Source organism: Callorhinchus milii, unplaced genomic scaffold (assembly GCF_018977255.1).
Source record: "Callorhinchus milii isolate IMCB2004 unplaced genomic scaffold, IMCB_Cmil_1.0 Scaffold1, whole genome shotgun sequence".
NCBI lineage: Eukaryota > Metazoa > Chordata > Chondrichthyes > Chimaeriformes > Callorhinchidae > Callorhinchus > Callorhinchus milii.
This window is the reverse complement of record NW_024704742.1, coordinates 48,748,210-48,768,221: the sequence shown is the minus strand read 5'-3', so window position 1 is coordinate 48,768,221 and position 20,012 is coordinate 48,748,210. Positions and strand designations below refer to the sequence as shown.

Here is a 20,012-nt window from a genome sequence, read left to right as displayed (position 1 = left end):
TTGCCACAAGGTGTAAAAGAAACATAAAAAAATCCAATGGATTTGTAACCTAAGGTTACCCTTGCATTTCAAATAAATTTTACTGAATGGCTTTATTCATCATTAATCCAATAGTGATTTCACGCTTTAAAATATAAAATGCTTCCTGAATAATTCCCATAATTACAATCAGAATACATCAGGAGGCTCTCAAAGCAATTCACACAATATACTGTAAAGCAGTGGTGGCCTGCAGGCCGGATGTGGCCCCCGGAGCCATCAAAGTGGCTCTCCCAAATCTTCGCACTTGTATAGGTAAGTCCATGTTCAATGAATTGTGTTTCCAGTTTTTTCTTCAATGAGCACTTCTTAATGAATGGCATGAATCAAGAAATATTCAATCCTGTAAAATGTAGTGACTGTTGTCGAATGCAGCAGCTAATTTGTGCACCGCAATGTCCTACAAATAGCGTGAAATGGCAACATGAAGTGAATGACCAATTTTATCTGGAAGATTATTGGCCAGGACACTGGGGAAAAATACCCTTCTCTTTTTGAATAGGGCCAAAGGATCTTTAACATCCAGTTGAATAGACAGATGGGATCTTGATTTAACATCTTGGTTTAACACACTGCACTAGTGCCTCAGTCTACACTGGAAGCTCAAACTACTGATGTTTGGCTTGAATCCATAGCTTTATAGTACTACTACTACTACTAATAATAATACTTGCATTTGATACAGCAACTTATCACATTGTTTAGATGTTTCAAAGCACTTCACAGGATATACTTAAGTGAATTGACTGTGTATTTTGTGGACGAAACACACAAAATACCCAGAGGCTGACTCAAAGGCAAAAATGCTACCCACTGAGCCAAGCTGAAGACTATTCCATAATTCTGCATGATCTTAAAAGTTAAGACAATGGTTTAGAGGCTAAAACCATGCACAATTTTGGATCTCGGGAGAGTTGTGAAGACAAAGAAACAAAGCAAGGAAGAAGATGGAGAAATAAATGGCATTTAGTCAAACAGTGCAGTCATGTTTAAAGTCCTAAGGTTGGCCACCGACTTCCTAGTATTATAGTCTGCTCAGGTTTATTGCCACACAATTTCTGAATAATCAAGATTGGTTCCTACTGCTTCAGTGAAAGATACTGATACAACATTGTTAAGTGAACTTCCTCAGATAATAAAACAAGTTACTGAAAGGGTGTGCTGAGCAGGAAATATTAGTCTGAAAGCCTCCATTCAAAGGAGCAAAATTGTTATGCAAGGCGGAAGTGACAGCCCTGTTAACACTGGTTTTAGCAAGTACTGAATGAGTTGTGGCCGAAACATGAACCTATTGTTCTCTTTTAGTTGCTGAATGAACTGCTATGAATTTCCAATATTTATTCTAGTGTTACTTTACAAGGCAGTTCATCATATCTATAGACTGACAAATGTGCAATGGAGCAGAAGGATCGGGCAACGAACAGAAGGATGCACAAAGGGGGTGAGTAGAGAGTGGGTGTTGAGACATAGGGAGCTGCTACAGTGATTTGTAGGTGAGAGTGAGGATCTTGAAATCAATCTGTTTTGCAATGGAGCCTGGCAAGGACTGGGGTGATGAGGTTTCAAAGTTTGGTACAGGTGTGGATATAACAACAACTTGAATTTATATACCGGCTTTCACGTCAGAAGGAAGTCCCAAGGCTGGCTAGTGAAAGGTTTGCCTCTGTGCTGTAGGCTGGAGTCAGGAGGGGTAGAGGGCATGGGTGGTGGGGGGTGGGGAATGACCGAAGATATGGTCCAAGGGGAAGATCTTGATATAGATCTTGAAGGAGTCAAGGGAGGGGGCAAGGTTGATGGAGTTCCAGATGGTGAGTGCAGAAAGGTTTTTGCAAAACCTTTTAACTCACAGTCTTTCCTTGTATGTAGCCAACTTCCGAACATCAATTCATTGTGCACAAATCTCGCCGAAAATCACAGAATCCAATATTTGCAAAACAGAAATAATCCATTGTGCAAATATTGCATTTTTGACTGAATTGCAATATTATTCCACAAATACAGCCTTTCTGCAAAACTTCATAACGAAGTAATATTGTCTTGTCTCTCACAGAGGCATGCATCAGCAACAATAAACAAGATGCAAGTGGAATCAATCAATCCCATTGAGAGAACAGGTTGAATTTATGTCTTTGCAAAACTATAAGTACTGATTTATTTTCAGGTGTTGTTTGGGATTCCCAGGTGATGGAAAACAGGGACAGCCTGTATAAATGAAGGCATCACTCATGTATTTTATGGCTGGAGAAATTGCAAGGATTTTATTTTCTCTCGCTCTTCACAACATACGATCTCCGAGAATTCAATCATCATTTATACTGCCAAAGAATGAAACACTGAATTATTTATCATTTGACTTTGAGTAGAAGACATAACCTAAGACAATGTTGCCCCCTCAAATAGCATAAAGCAACATGTGTGTTTAGATTGCACAGACTCTGAGCACAAACCCAGAGACAAGACCTTGAGTTGCACCCTCCCACTTTCCTCTTCCTCTTCCCTTTCCAGTTTAATGAACACAGGACAACTTTATGACCTCTGGCTAGTGGTTGGCTGCCAGTATTGGAGTGAAGCTGTGAGAACTATGAATCAAGCCTTCAGCTTCTCAAGTTCTTGTCACACTGGCCATGTTGATCGGGGCAATTTGAAAAACAAAGGCCCGTGTCTGAACACAATAACCAGTCAAAAGAAGCTGCTGTTTCTCACAGTTCTGGTACAAAACATGCAGCTCAAGACGAACCAAGAATAAGGATAATATCCTGTTTTTACAATACCACAGCCGTAAAAGGAGGGAAACAAAGTGCCAGTGTTAAAGAACAAACCTATAATTTTTAAAGCACCTTATCACATCAAAACGTTTCAAAGCACTACACAAGTGTTTACCATTAAGTATGGTGGCTGTTTTCCTTATAGTAGTCCTTGCATTTAATATAGGGCTTTTCACAATGGGAGAATGTCTCAAAGAGCTTCACAGCATATACTGTATTATAAAATGTAGTTATTGTGTATTTTGTAGACAAATGTGACAGACAATTTGCATACAGCAATGTCTGACAAACAGCCATCAGGTGGATGACTAATATTATTTGTGGGATTGCTGGCCAGGGCTTCAGAAAAAGTCATGTTTTTAATGGATTATTCTTTTTAAAAAAAACTTAGAGACTTCACCCCCTGATTTCTTTGTTGCACTGAAATCCAAAAATGTTGGTGAAATCCATTTCCCTTGTATTATGAGCTGTCTTGCTGTAAAACTCGAGCTGTCTCTCTCATACGCACACATAAATAAAGCATGACCACATTTCACTGCTCCAATAAAAGCTTCAACTGTTTTGATGGGAAATGCAGGGATAGTTTGCCCTTGGAAGAGGATTCTGGAGAAACATCTCACTGCTACTAGCAAATTGCTTGGAGTGAGTTATGAGAGGCTTGAGAAAAATATGTATTAATCTTTTAAAAACAGCATAAAAAATGATCTTAATAGTTTTTTAAACTGCTCAACGTGGGTAAAGGCTGCACAGATCAATCCTTTTGGGTGAATGTCCTCTGAACCCATGGTTGGCTTCCAGCATGGATCAGCTGACTTCTTGTGCAGTAAAAAAATGGTCAACATCTGTATCATTAGGTCACCACCGACATCAATTCTTTCCCACCTGTGACAGTGATCTATTGACCTGGAAGTAGGCTATTTTAGCACAAAAAGTCGGCCAAATGGGACCATGGTGCAACAGTTATAATCAAATCTGCTCCATAATTAAGTATGTTATAAACAGGCCTGCCTGCACTGTATATAGCTGGGATATGAATCACAAACAACAGATTGAAAGCGTAACCTGGAAGCAGGATTTGGGTTACCTTGAATAGCCTCGCAGTCAAATATTTCACCAAAGCTCTCCAGACTAACACAAAAAGGATCATTTTGGTAAAGTACCATAGACCACAGACGTCCATAAAGCCATATCCTAGCCTTGAGGAGAGAAAAGGCTAAGGAAATGAAAAAGAAATGAGAAATGGTGCCATTAACTTAAATCTAAAGAACTAAAACTTACTAGTCCTGCAATGGGAGTTGGTAGTCGATTGATCTTTTTCACAGCTCCAGGTTTGATGGCATTCAACAATCTGCAAGAAAAAGGCAAGGCACATTTGTAAATAATAATCAAGAGTACAAATTAATCTCAGCTCAGGGTCAATGCAAAGCCACAGGGTTAAATAATCTGGTCATCAAATTCTGCTTGTTTTGATGTCCTGGACAATTTATGGTCAACCTTTATTGAAGGTTTGAAACAGCAACCAATTCCCAAAAGTTTCACCTTCTTTAAGAAGAAAAACTACAGGGTTAACATTTCATTAATATAGACATCGATATACTAGTTGAAAACAGACCAACCGCTATTGCATGCATTTTTGGGGTCAGCTGGGTATTTGGCACATTCGGAAACCCAAGAGTTCCACATATGTATGCCACCTGCACATGGAAATAACTCTGCGTTTAGAATGGAATGCACATTCACTCCCCAGAAGAACACATCCTTCTTTCCAGAGATTATCAGACACATGTTGTTAAGAGCCAAGGCTCAGGGAACCCAAAGTGTACGTTGGGGAACTGCTGTAGTTTGACTGCCCAAAACCAGATAGGTTGCCATTGAAAGCACCGTTCTATAAGCTTCCAGCTGCTCATACAGCTAGGATCACTCTGTTAAGGCTTTGGCTTGCAGTGTTAACAGGAACTAAGTGAGAAACATCACTGCCCTCAGTCACTTACAGGCAGACAGGACCTCAGTTTAATATCCATCTGAAGGCTTGCACCTCCGACAATGCAGTATGCCCCCAGCACTGCACTGGAGTGCCGGGTTAGACTATACAAGTTCCATGTCCCAACATGGTGCTTGAACTCCAAACCCTCTAACTAACTCAAAAACCTACCAACAACAACAACAACATCAAAATTACATTTATAGAGTGCCTTTCACGTTGGGAGGATGTCTCAAAGTGCTGAACAGTCAGGTATCGGGGCCCGAGCATGGGGGAGGGGTGGGGTAGGAGTGAGGGAAGGCAGAGAGGTGGGAGGGAGACCAAAAGCATGGTCAAAGAGAAGGTCTTGAGACCGGCCTTGAAGGAGGCGAGGGAGGAAGCAAGGCGAAGGGACCGTGGGATGGAGTTCCAGAGTGTGGGGGCAGAGAGGCTGAAAGCTAGGCCACCGATGGTAGGGCGGGTCGGACGGGAGACATGGAGCAAGCAAGAGCCCAATGAACGGAGGGAGCGGGCAGGTTGGTAGGCAGTCAGCATGTCAGAGAGGTAGGAGGGGGCAAGGCCATGGATGGCCTTAAAGGTGAGGACGAGGATACCAACTAAGCCAGGCTGTTATACATTACAAATGGTGGCTAGCACTAATTAATGGACCTAAAAGAATATGGAAGTGGGAACGTTATTTAGCCCACTCCTTCGACAAGCCATGCAAAACCTAGGCTATCATCCATTCTATTCCCCCGGTAGATTTCTGCATAAATGAAAGAGGAGAATAATTCATGGTAACAATTCATGCATTTGATTTAATGCCTTATCATATCAAAACATCTCAAAGTGCTTTGCAGGATATACTGTAAAAGTGGATTGACCGTGTATCTTGTGGGCAAAACGCGGCAGCCAGTTTGCACGCAGCAATATTCCATAAACAGGAAAGGAGTGAGTGATTTAATTTATTATTTGGGTGATTGTTGGCCAGGAAATGAGGAGAAACTACCATCTCTTTTCAGATAGTGCCATGGGATCTTTAAACAGAGTCACCGTCTACCTATTCAAGTGGGCGGTAAACATCTCATCCAAAGGATGGCATCTCTGACAATGCAGTACACCCCAGCATTGCATTGAAGTGTCATCTGAGACCATGTGATTCCAAGTCCAAACAAAGGGCTTCAACCCACAACCTTCTGACTCAGCAGCATCAGTGAGATTATTTCCCAGTCTTCACTTTTTCACCATTCAACCCTGGCCTTAACCCTCCATAAACATTCCCAATCCCCAGAAGTATTTTGGTTCAGTTGGCAGCACTCTCAGTCAGAAAGTTGTAGGATCAAAGGCTCAGTCGGGTCTTTGAACTCACAGTCTGCTCCAATGCAATGCGGGAGAGGGGGTGCGCTGCATTGTTGGATGTGCCGTTCTTCAGATGAGATGATATATATATATATAAACAAAAGAATCTCCCAGATTGTGTTGATCATTCACTCTATGGCTGTTTATGGGATGTTGTGGGTTGTGTGTCATGCTCACCTACAAAATACACTTTAAATTGAATATTTATTATTATATAAACCTAGAACCTCCAACACTATTTTCAGGAAGCTACTTATTCCATTTTTTTCCGAAGGAGTTAATCAATGAAGCATCAACTACAATGGTTCGAAATCTGGTCCACATTACTCTGAGGACAAAAACATCTATTAATCTCAAAGCCCACTTGAGACTTTAAATTGAATAACCTTCTGTCCAGTTTGGCTCAAACAATCTAAGTCAAATAGCCTGCTTTATATCCACATCATTTATTCCTCTGATCCACTTAACAATCCCCCTTCACAATCTTTCCAATGAAAACAAGTTCAAATGTGTGTTTCTCCCCCTAAGTCTATGTTCTTGGAAATCTAGTTGCTATTGTCTGCAACTTTCTTTACCATCCATTTGTGAAGTCACTGTGCATATATAATAATAATAATAATAATCCTTGCATTTGATACAGCGCCTTATTACATCTTTGAGACATCTCAAAGTGCTTCATAGAATATACTGTAAAGTGAATTGGCTATATTTTTGGGGGTGCGAAACGTGGCTGCCAATTGCACAGCAGTGTCTCACAAAGAGTCATGGATTGAGTGACCAAATATTTTGTTTATATATATATATATGTAATATATATGCAGAAAGCTGGCCAGCTACTATTGTGACATTTGGATGGTTTGTCAGCAAAATGCCCAGACCACTACAGTATTACTCTATTGCTACTCCCTTACTCGGCATCTGACTCCTTCATTGCAAAATGCAGCAAAACGTTATGCTATGCAAAGGGCTTTCTATAAATATAAATTATTGTCATATTATTATGATGGGATTTCAAGGGCGATGACAAGTATAACAATGGAATTTGAATTTTCATGTAACAAAACATCAGGGTCCAAGAACCCAACAGCATTATAAGAAAACCTGAGTGATAACAGGGTGGTCCTGTAAGTGCAATTTATGGTTATTGCTTCTATTGAGGCACATTGTAGCCCCTTCTAGGTGGATGAACACCTCCTCTAGGTGGTCTCAGTACTGGTGCAAAGTCGATTGTTGAGCAACCTGACCTTGAGTTGTGAGCTGGGTCAGTGAAATCATTGGCTAATACTGTACACTTCATCAGACTGCAGCTTTCAAGCTGATTTATCCCCATTTAAAGCAATCACTTTCTTGTCGTGCCATGTTCTGATTTAGAGAGCACTCCACAGCCTTGTGACACAAGGGCCCCACTTTAAAAATAAACTTCAAGACTAACTTAGAGTTATATAAACCTGCATTAAGTTGAAGCAGCCTTCATATTGCCCTTGCAGACTAAAAGCTCCACTTTAAACCTCTAATTTAAAGCATACTTTTTCCACCTCTGTCTACTTTTGCTCCATTGCTGACAGTAGTACTTCAATGCATTTAATCGGGTTTTATGGTTCCCAGATTAAGAGCTTTTTTAGATTTATTCACTCTTGGTGACATAATGATGATAAAGGCATTCAAATTTACCCTCTTAATTTAGTGCCCCATTATATGAATTTTACAGCAGGTCAAATTTTACAATTTTACAACAGGTCAAACTCACTGTAACTGAATATATGTTATAGAATTAGCAACCAATTGTTAGCTTACTTGAAAATTTAATATTCACAATACTAGTCAATACACAAAGTAACTTCTTGTTTGTAAATCAAATTGTGGCTTTTGATTTGAAATTTACTGAAAAGCAACGTCTAAAAAAATTAGGACTGAATCTAATCCTGAATGACTACAAAGAGAATTTTGTACCCACTGTTTTCATTTCCAATCTTTTGTTGAAGCATTTGAGTTTATTCTTAGTTGACAAATGCCACACGTGCAACAACGCAGCAAGGTCTATTCTGCAGTGTTTCAGAACTGTGTCATGCGATGTGTGGTCCAGCAGATAGAGGCCCAGGCCCCTTAGTACAGCTTGAAGCCTCATAGAAAGTGGTGGATTTAAATCCTAATCTGCGCTGGTCACAGCCAGACTGTGGTTTGGGGCTACAATTGGCCTCAGTGCTCCTCAGTTGGGGAGCAAGGAAAAATCAGATGATATATATCTGAGAGACCCTACTAGAAGGCACGTGTGTGGACATTGGATTAGAATGGGCTCAGCTTTGTTAAACAGTTTCACAGTTAAACAGTCTTCCAATGCACACTGCCAAACTCACACATAAATAATGGTCACTTGGGAGAGATATTGGACAAACCCACACCTCAGCAGAAAAAAGGTCAAACGTATTCAGGGCAGAAAGAGGAGGATTGAAAATTGAAAGAGAAACATGGGTGGAAAATGAACAGGATGTTGCGTTGGTTTAACTGCCACGGACATCTGTTATGCTAAATATTCACCATTAAAGATATTTATTGAACATCATACTTTTCAAATACATTCTTGGCTCAGAAGCTGTTGCTTTAACAAAAGCTGCCAAATGACACATGCCCTTTGTTTAAAGCTTGAAAGTCAAGGCTGTCAATCTCTCATGCTCCTTTTAGCAACATAGGTTCATTTGTTCCTCCATCTCACAACTAAGAAATTGTGTTAAGCCACCCTTCTGACAAGGTTAGCATTTGGTTTGAAAACAAAAGGTGCTAAAGACATTTTCAGAATTCCACTTTGCGGTAATTCCATGTAATGGGGAGTTTTGGAATCGTAAACAATTCAACGCAGTCCCTGTTTCTTGTGTAAAGATAAAACACAGTAACCTATTGAAGGAGTAGAGCTATCTATCACTGGTAGATTACAGAATACCAATAACCTTGCCCCTTTTCCAAGAATTGTGATTTTGTCCGTGCAAATTAAAAAGTTGTTACTGGTGTTTTTCATCTGGTTCTAATAAAGTGCCACAATTCTCTGGGTGTGCACTGATTATATTTCTACAAAATTCAGGATATAAAAAGAATTTACATACATGCAAAATACTTCAGTTAAATTCAGTAAAATTCCCAAAGAACAGTGACAGCTATCATAGAACAATTGCAGCCCCTATTATAGCATCGTCCTTCAAAATTCCAAATTATGATATCTTAAATGCAACACTTCTATTCCTTGCATTTGATACAGCACCTTATCATGTCGTCGAGACGTCTCAAAACACTTCACAGGGTATACTGTAAAGTGCAGTTACTGTGTATTTTGTGAGTGAAACGCGGCAGCCAATTGTGCACAGCAACGTCCCACAAACAGTTGTGGAGTGTGCGACCAATTTTATTTGGGGGATTTGTTGGCCAGGACAAAGAATACCATTATCCCTGCCCTTTCTAGAGGAATTGTGATTTTCTCTTTGCAAATTAAAAAGGGTTTCACTCTGGTATTTTATTATGACAACATTTAGTTATCATAATAAAATATATTCTTACTTAGTTTTAAATACTGATCAGTAACTTGAAACACACTATGTTTATTTATACCATTGTGTCATTTTGGAGTCCTGTAGCTCAGTGGTTAGAGCACTCGCTTTGCAAGTGAGAGACCTGAGTTCAATTCCAGACAGGGCGAAACCTTGGGCAAGTATACCCTGTGAAGCGCTTTCAGACATGTAGAAGACATAAAAAGTGCTATATCAAATGCAAGGATTATTTATCTGTATTCTTAGTTCAGCTCTACTGCTTTTTTTAAAATTTCAGAATAAATTAGAAATGAATCATAAATCATATGAATCATAAAATGTCAGTAATATATATTATATACTTTGAATATCTGGAAAGCATAATGGGTGAGGACAGGTTTAAAGTAATCTCTGTGATCTTGATCCTGATTAAGAATCAATTCAGGACATCAATCAGTGAAACATAAATTAAAATATTGTAACTGCCTGTCCTCTGCACTGAATCCTATATCTAAACAATATTGAGTAGATGGGATTTCCAGAAACCACTATATTTGTTTTAATTTAATCTTGCATTGAAATACTTGAAAACATGTGGGTCACTGAAATCTGTACTAATAATTGCCCATTCATATTCATTGTTCACTTCCTTCAAAATATCACATCTAGCCGAATAAAGTAGTCTGGAGTACAATGGCATAAACTTCCCAACATTTTGCAATCTGTTCCTGTGTTAACATTAACGTAATCCCACAGACTCAAGGAAAATTTACAGGCCATTTGGTATCAGTCCACAGCACTCTCACTTCTGAGTCAGAAAGTTTGGGTTCAAGCTTCACATTGGGACTTTCCACTCATATAGTCTAGTGTAGGCTGACATTCCAATTGCAATGCCGGCGGGTCTGTACTGTATTTTCAGAAGTGACATTTTTGAGATAAGATATTAATCTGAGTTCCGGTCTGCATGTTCATGTGGACGTTAAAAATCCCATGGCACTACCCAAAAAAGAGAAGGGAGTTTCTCCCAATATCCAAGCCGACAAGCCCCGAGATAAAATTCATCATTCACTTTTGTGAGTAGCTGTTTGTAAGACACTGCAGTGTGTAAAAAGGTTGTTGCATTCACCTACAAATATATAGTCACTTCACAGTAAATTGTGTGAAACACTTTAAAGCATATAAAAACAAAACAACGGAGCTGAGACAATGACCATTTTCCGGGAATAATAATTTTTGAAAAAAATAAATAAATTGGTCACTCATTCCACGACTATTATGTGACACTGCTGTGCGCAATTGGCTGCCGCTTTTTGCCCACAAAATATATATAAATAATCCTTGCATTTAATTCACACTTTGCAGTATATTCTGGAAAGTGCTTTGGGACGTCTTGAATTTAATCAAAGAGTTACATTTTTAAGAGAGTTTTGAACAACAACAACAAGATTTCATTTATAGAGCGCCTTTCACGTCGGGAGGACTTCCCAAGGCGCTGGACAGTTGAAGAGGGAGAATGGCACAAAAGGTATACATCCTCTAAAAAGAGGGTATAAATTGTGTCAGGTTTTATAGAACTCTAATAATATAACACCACAGATCACGATGAATATTTCTAATAACGTGAGTAGCCTAGAATCCATCATCTGACAAGGTGCTGTCAAACCATAACTAGTAGCACTCCATCTTCTCCAATCCCAGATCCATTACTACCATTTCTGTTTGTTTCGATTTAACACGTAAGCAGCTAAAGTTAAGCTTCACTAATCTAATTGCTCTTTACTGTTTAGTCTCACTTGCTAAATACATCTTGCAGCTTGAGATATCTATTGAAATTATTTAAATGCTTATTAGACATCCTGTTGGCTCAAAAATGTGAGTTAGATAAGGAGAGTGAAGGACAGTGGTTACTCAGACCAGCCAAAATGTATCTATTAATTATGTCTCCATTCCACAATTCCCATAAAGAATGGCTTGAACCTCAAAGCCAAATATTTGGCATTCATGCCTTGGGAGCATTGAACGTTAGCTCTGTGTTATTTAACAATCAGTAAAAGAACAAACAAAATCAAACAAAATGCAAAATACTGCAAACGCTGGAAATCTGAAACAAAAACAGAAGTCGCTGGGAACACTCAGCAGGTCAGGCAGCAGCTATGGAGAAAGGAAAGTGAATCAACGTTTGGGGTCCACGACCCTTCGTCAGAACTGGGGCATGTTGGGAGGGAGAGGCTTTTAAGGGCTAACAGAGCGGGGGGGAGGCAGGACAAGGAAGACAAAGGAGAAAATGGGGTAGAGGATGGCGGATGATGGGTTAAAGAGGTGTTAATGATGCAAAACAAAAGGGGAGAAAATTGCAACAAAATAAGCAGACCAGAGAGAGAAGAGACCAGGGACCAGATGATGTGGTAATGGTCATAGAAGAGGGGGGGTGGGGGGGAAGGTGAGCTGTTATGGTCTGAAATTACTGAAATCAATATTGAGGCCAGAGGGCTGTAAGATCCCTACAACAACACCAACATGGATTTATATAGCGCCCTCCACGCCGGACGGCATCTCAGAGAGCTTTACAGTAACGGATCCCGGGGCTGACTGAGCCAGGGGGAGGGGTGGGAAGGTGACCAAAGGCGCGGTCGAAGAGAAAGGTCTTCAGCAGGGACCTGAAAATAGGAAGAGAGGGAGCGAGGCGAAGGGAGTGAGGAAAGGAATTACAGAGCCTCGGGGCATAGTGGCTGAAGGCACGGCTGCCGAGAGTGGAGCGGAGGACTCGGGGGACAAGGAGGAGGCCAGATCCGGAGGAACGAAGGCAACGGGTACTGTTTTGAGGAGAGAGGTCAGAGAGGTAGGGGGATGCAGAGGAGTGGAGGGATTTGAATACAAGGGTGAAGATCTTGAAGTTGATCCTCTCTGGGATAGGCAGCCAGTGCAGTCTGGCAAGGACTGGGGTGATCAGGGAGCGGAGTTTGGTTCTGGTGAGAATGCGGGCGGCAGAGTTTTGAATGATCTGGATTTTATGAATGGTAGTGGAAGGGAGACCAGCGAGGAGGACATTAGAATAGTCCAACTGAGAGGTGACAAAGGCGTGGACTAGGATCCATTCGAATGACAGTTTATAGTTAAGGGAGTGATAAGCTGTTATCTTAATCACGAACATATTCTACAATTTCCAAGGTGCATTTCTAAAGCCCTTCAAAAATCAGATACAAGTAACAAAGGCATAGATGTACAATATGGCTCATGTTAACATAACATGTAGGAGCAGGAATAGGCCATTCGGCCCTTCGAACCTGCCCCACCATTCAATCATGGATGATCTTCTAATCTAACTCCAGCTAATAACCTGAACCTGCCTTATCCCCATATGCCTTAATCCCTTTTGCAATAAGAAATCTATCTATCTCAGTCTTGAATATGTTCAAGGACTGAGCATCAACAGCCCTTTGGTGTAGTGAGTTCCATACATTCACCACCCTTTGAGTGAAGAAGTTCTACCTCAATTCAGTGCGAAAGGGCTGGCCTCTGATTTTAAGGTTGTGAGCCCTGGTTTTAGTTTCTCCAACCAGGGGAAACAACCTCCCACTATCTACTCTATCATGCCCTTTGATGATCTTATAGGTTTCTATAAGATCCCCTCTAATTCTTCTATATTCTAGAGAATATAGGCCCAAATTGGTCAGCCTATCCTCGTAACTCAACCCCTTCATCCCTGGTACTAACCAATAAATCTACGCTGCACCCCCTCCAAGGCAACTACATCCTTCCTTAAATAAGGAGACCAAAACTGCACACAGTATTCCAGGTGTGGTCTCACCAGGGCCCTATACAGTTGCAGCAAGACTTCCCTACTCTTATACTCTAATCCTTTCATAATGAATGCTAACATACCGTTCGCCTTCCTAATTGCTGCTGCACCTGCAGACTAACTTTCTGTGATTGGTGTACAAGGACACCCAAGTCCCTCTGGACGCTAACACATTCCAATCTCTCCCCTTCTAAAAAATAACCCGCTCTACTGTTTTTGCTACCGAGGTGGATGACTTTGCACTTCCCTACATTATACTTCATCTGCCACTTACCTGCCCAATCACCTAACCTATCTATGTCTCGTTGCATTTTTTTAATGTCATCCTCTGTGTTGACACTTCCTCCTAGTTTTGTGTCATCCGCGAATTTAGATATATTAACTTCGATGTCCTCATCTAGATCGTTGATATAGATGGTAAATAGCTGAGGCCCAAGGACTGATCCTTGTGGCACTCCACTAGTCACATCCCGCCAATCTGAAAAGGACCCGTTTATCCCTACTCTTTGTTTCCTACCCGTTAACCATTCCCCAATCCACGTTAATATGCTCCCCCCAATTCCATGGGCCCTATCTTTTGGACTAACCTTTTATGCGGCACCTTATCGAATGCCTTCTGGAAGTCCAAATAGACCACATCCACTGATTCACCCTTATCTAGTTTACTGGAAATATCCTCAAAAAACTCTATGAGATTTGTCAAACATGACTTCCCTTTTGTAAAGCCATGTTGACTTGGCCTAATTATATTGTGCTCCTCTAAATACCGCACTACCACATCCTTAATCAATGATTCTAAAATTTTTCCTATCACTGATGTGAGACTAACTGGCCTATAGTTCCCCATCTTTTCCTTTCCACCTTTTTTAAATAGTGGTGTGATATTTGCGATCTTCCAATCCATGGGGACTGTTCCAGAATCCAAGGAATTTTGGAAGATCAGACACAAGGCCTCCACTATCTCATAAGCTCCCTCTTTTAAAACCCTGGGATGCAAGCCATACGGACCAGGGGATTTGTCACTTTTTAGTGCTAACAGGTTCCCTAGCACCAATTCTCTACCAATAAAAATGTCCCTAAGTTGCTCCCTGTCCTTATCCCTTGGTGCATCTCTATTGTTGGCAGACTTGTTATGTCTTCTAGGGTGAAGACAGATGCAAAGCACCCATTTAGGCACTCTGCATTGTCCTTATCCCCCATTACAACTTCTCCCGTCTCTGACTGAAGTGGACCTACATTTACCCTCACTGGCCTATTCCCCTTAATATATCTGTAAAAACTTTTACAATCAGACTTAATGTTCCTAGCTAGCTTACCCTCATAATCCTTTTTCTCACTCTTAATGAGTCTTTTAGTTTTTTTTGCTGGTTTCTAAAACTTACCCAATCTTCAGATTTGCTGCTTTTCTTGGCAGTTTTATAAGTTTTTTAATTTGATGCTTTCCCTAACTGCTCTAGTTAGCCACGGATGAATTGCTTTCCCTGTGGTACTCTTATTCCGCAAGGGAATATGCGACCGCTGAGAATTTTGCACTACATCCTTAAATATTTGCCACTGTTGGTCTACATTTTTATCTTTTAAACGTATTCTCCAGTCTATTTTACCTAAATCTTTCCTCATACCTACAAAATTAGCCCTATTTAAATTCAGAATACTTGCCTCGTATTTAACTATATCCCTCTCTAACTTAATGCAGAATTCAATCATATTGTGATCACTCTGCCCCAGAGGAGTCTTACTACCTACACTGCCAACTACCCCTGTTTCGTTACACAAAACAAGGTCTAGGATGGCCTGTACCCTTGTTGGTTCCTCGGCATGCTGCTCTAGAAAGTTCTCTCTCATACACTCAATCGACTCTTCTTCTAACTTACTTTTGCCGATTTGGTTTTCCCAATCTATGTGGAGATTGAAATCACCCACTATTATCGCTTTTTATCGCTTTCCTACATGCTCCACTGATTTCTTGATTTTTTTGATGTTTCCATGTTGACGTTTGCTCCTCCTGGAAACCATCTATCCTAATTCCAATTTCTGCTCTGTCCCCTTCCTCTGCACGTGCCTGCCTAATTCTCTTTTAACTCTCCGAGACTACTCCACGTGAAGGGCGCTGTATAAATGCAAACTGCTGTTGTTTTAAATACCCTCCAAACATTTCTGCTCTAAGAGCCACTCCTAGCAAATCTTCACACCTTGACAAATCTGTGAAGAAGCTCTCATAAATACACAATCTCTTGTCACAATCTTGAATTCATACCGTGTTGTCCTTGGATCCCCTATCAGCAGAAAGAACGAGTGATTAATTATTTCAAATGCTTTCATTATCATAAACACCTCCATCATATCACCCTTTTAAATTCTGCTCCAACAAAGAAATTCTAACCTGTCTATGAGGAAAGGCTGAGAGATTAGCACTCTGTCCTTTGGAGCAAATAATGTTAAGGGGTGATATGATGGAGGTTTTTAAAATGATGAAATTGAATCTAACCTTGTAACCTTTCCAGGTCATTGTTATGATGGATATGATAAATATCAGTTCTGTAAAAACACACTTTTCAACATCATACAATACACAAAGAAAACAACAACCTGCATTTATAGAGCGCCCCTCAAGCAATGTAGCGTCGCAGAGCGCTTGACAGTGGTGGAACACGACGCTGAGCCTGGGGGAGGTGGAGATGACCATACGTACGGTCGAATAGGAAGGTCTTCAGGTACAACCTGAAGGTGGGGAAGGAGTGGCAAGGCAGAGGGATAGAGGAAGAGTGTTCCAGAGTTTCGGGGTGTAGTGCCTGAAAGACAATGCATATTGGGGTTGAAGTTTATTGTAGGGTTCTCTTAGAGCAACTTAAGACTGATTTACAGGGATCTGATAGTTACTGTCATAGCCAAATCGTGTGTCTGTGCTCTGACCCGGCAGGAGTAGGTTATGGGATTTCTGTGGGTTGGTTGTGATTCAATGACTGATCACCAGCTGGATTCCCGATTAGAAACTTGTTCTTGCTGAATAACAACAACTTGCATTTATATATTGGTCCTTCATTTTTTATTGGTCAGTTGGGTGTCTGACACATGCGGATACTCATCACCATGCTTAAGAGTATCCGAACTAAACTGAGATATCCATGCATCTCACCTACACATGGAAATCCCAGAGATAGATTGTTGGAATGGAATGCGCACTCTCTCCCTGGAGGGATGCATCCTAGTCACCTAAGTATTAGGCGCAGGTTGGCAAGAGCCAAGGTTTGGGGATCCCAGAGTGTGTGTTGGGGTAACTGCTGGAGTTTAACCAGCTAAAACCAGCACCTTTCACGTCAGAAGGAAGTATCAGCCGGCATCTGCCTTCCGTGTGGTGGGAAGACCTTTACGGGACAGCTTGTGACGTGCTAGCCACCTTGATGCTCTTGAAGTCCCAGTCCAATGCCGTGTACCAGGCTTACTCAGCACCAGCTGCTTAATCCAGGTCCTCAAATGAGGGGCCTTAGCAAATAGACTGTGAAGCCAATTCCACCTCCAGGGTGCTTAACAACAGGTCAGTGTAGGCCGGAGCCCTCCCTCCCTGTAGCCACTTCACGTGTTTGCCACAAATCCACCTCACCGCCTGATCCTGGACTTTGCAGATGGGTCAGAGGAAGCCTCTCCACTGCATCCCCAGAAGCTCAGATCCATAATGGAGGACTGTTTTCACAGAGGGAGCAGGGATGTACAGTGAGCCTGTGTTAGTGAAGTGGGCGTGCAGTGGAGTACAAGCAGATCACAGCAATAGGACAGTATTCAGTCTTATTGCAGAAATGCACAATTCAGTGGTCCACATGCTTTCCCGGACCAAACTCCATATCCCCATCTCATCAGTTCTGGTCAGGCTCCACTGGCTCCCCATCACCGATTAGATCAACTTCAAGATCCTCACACTCATGTTCAAATCCCTTCATTCTCAGGTATCTCCCTACTTCTCCGACCTCCTCACTCCCCAATCCACCACCTAACACCGCCGTTCGACTGGTACCGGCCTCCTGCTCGTTCCTCGCACCCTCCGACCCATCATCGGAGGTTGGGCTTTTCAGCCACTACACCCCAAAATTCTGGAACACTCTCCCTCAATCCCTCCGCCTTGTCCCCTCTCTCCCCTTTTTCAAGTCCTGCTTTAAAATCTTCCTTTTTGACCATGCTTACAGCCACCTCCCCACTCCCCACCCTGGCTCACAGTCAGGCTCCGCCACGGTTAAGTGCTCTGAGATGCTACCCTGCGTGGAGGGTGCTATATAAGTGCAAGTTGTTGTTGCATTGGAATGTAAACTAGATGGAATAATACGTGAAGGTGAGGACGCTGAAGCTTATCCTCCCCAGGCCTCCCATCAAAGACAAGTATTGTGCAACAGTTGGGGGTTGGGGGGGTGGTCAGGCTTTTTTTGTTGACATTATTTGACAATATAATATCTGGTACAACAAAAAAACAACAAAACACAAAACAAAACATAAATCTGCTGTTACATTCTTTTTTCCTGTATCGCGATACAAACATTTAATTCTTACACCTTACATTCCTCGCGGGACGCTCTTCTACACGGCGAGCACCCCTGATGTCAGCCTCCATGGGGTTGGGACACTGGCGCGTTGGGTTTAGCACTGCTGCCAGCGTAGGAGCAGCCGCGGTTTTGTTCAGGCCCCATCTGTAGCGATCTTCAGCATGTCCCTAAACACATAGTCCCTGATGGTGGAGTGTGCGAGCCTGCAGCAGGCCCTCTCTGACATGGTGCTGTACTGGTACAACAACCGGTTTCGGGGGACGACAAGGGCCACCTTCACCGAACTGATCATCCTCCAGGCGCACTCGATGCCAGTCTCGCCGTGTGTCCCCGGGAAGAGGCCGTACGCCACTGAGTGCCGTGAACAGCAGTCCACAGGAACAAACCGCGAGGGCAGCCATTCCATCTGTTTTCAGACAGCTTTTGCATGCTTACACTCCAGGTGATCCTTCATCTCCTCACCTCCACAGCCGTCCCGAGGGCAGAGGGGTGGAGGTCAGGTGGTCACACCTGTAGCAGGTGAAGAACTAGTGACTAGCCTTGACAGTGATTTTCAATGATGGCATTGAATCTCTCAGGCTTCACTCCACATTTACAGCCATTAGCCAATAATGTTTCTGCTAATGATTTGCTAGTAGCCGATTGCGACGCCTGTTGTCGAGAGCTCACTGGGTCTACCCTGCAGCAGCTAGGACAAGTGCCAGATCTAAAGAACAAGAACCAACTGTTCTGTACCGGGCTTTTCTGACTGAATCAAATACATAGGAATCACTGGCTTTAAATAAATAGCTCTCGATAGCCGGACATGCCTGGGCATGTACTGGTGCTGGCTCCCACACTGGTGCTATTTACTTTAATCCTATTGCCCTGCTTTTTTGCTGTAACCTTTAACACCATTTTCATGAAGTATTTATCCAATTCTCTTTTAATTGCTGTTATGGACAGGGCTTGAACAGCCAATTGTTCTATAACATTCCCTGCTCTTAACAATCTTCTAAGTAAAAAATGTAGATTCATATCTCTCAATTTTTCTGTTGATAAACCTAAATTTATAGCATTTGCTACTGGCTGGATCAGTTGAAATAGTGGAAATCAGTCTCTTTATTCAACCTGTCAAAATCATTCATGATTTTGAAAACTTCCATTAGTTTCCCCTCTTAACCTTCTGCGCTCCAGCAAAACAAGACCCTTTATAACATATCGTCCTTTATAACAATCCCTATAATGAGCCTTGCATTTAATAATCATCTTTCACATGAGGAGGATGTTTCAAAGCACTTCACAGGATTTACCATAAAGTGCAGTGACTGTATTTTGTAGGTGAATACGACAGCCAATTTATGCACAGCCTTGTCCAACAAACAGCCATGAAGTGAATGACCATTTTTATCTAAGGGATTGTTGGCCAGGGTGCTGGGAGATACAACCTTCTCTTTTCTATTAGTGCCGTAAGCTTTACCATCCAGCTGAGTAGGCAGATAAGACTTCTGTTTAATGTTTCATCCAAAGGACCGCACCCTCCAATAATGTGCAACATTTCCAGTTACTGCATTAGAGTGTCAGCCTAGACTATGAGTTCATGGTCCTGGCCCAGGATCAATGTTACTACCCATCTACTGTCACCTTTCCATGGCTCTGAGAACCTTTCTCTAATGGATTTTCCAAAAGAGGACTTGCAGCCTAACTAACAGAATGATTATTCCAGGAGGTGCATGAGCACCTTTCCTGTTCAACAGATGTGAATGCAATTGTTAAAGTGAAGGTCCCATCCCAAGAGACGACAGTTTGCAAACAGTCTCGATATTGAGGAATAATCTTTATGTGATTTTATGATTCAGTCTATTTTTTAAAATTATTTAAGGTAAAACACAGTTCTCTTCCTTGAAGGTGAAAAAAATGCAGGACTTACTCGCAAAGTACGATTCCACTCTCCAAACCTGCTCGGAAATCCTTATCTCCAAAGCTCCTGCCTGTGACTTGCTGCAAATGTATTGGGGAGGAGAGGGGCGGGGGGAGGGGGAGGGGAGTGAGAAAAAAAAAGAGAAAATA

General features: G+C 41.8%; 1 protein-coding gene across 1 annotated transcript in view; it reads right to left on the bottom strand.

Moving 5' to 3' along the window:
• The window catches only part of LOC103175895 (LIM and calponin homology domains-containing protein 1), a 199,075-nt gene that overhangs the window by 92,248 nt on the left and 86,815 nt on the right, over positions 1–20,012 (bottom strand). The window contains 2 exon segments of the mRNA XM_042341561.1: positions 4,083–4,152; positions 19,873–19,943. Coding sequence (XP_042197495.1) covers positions 4,083–4,152; positions 19,873–19,943 — 141 coding nt within the window.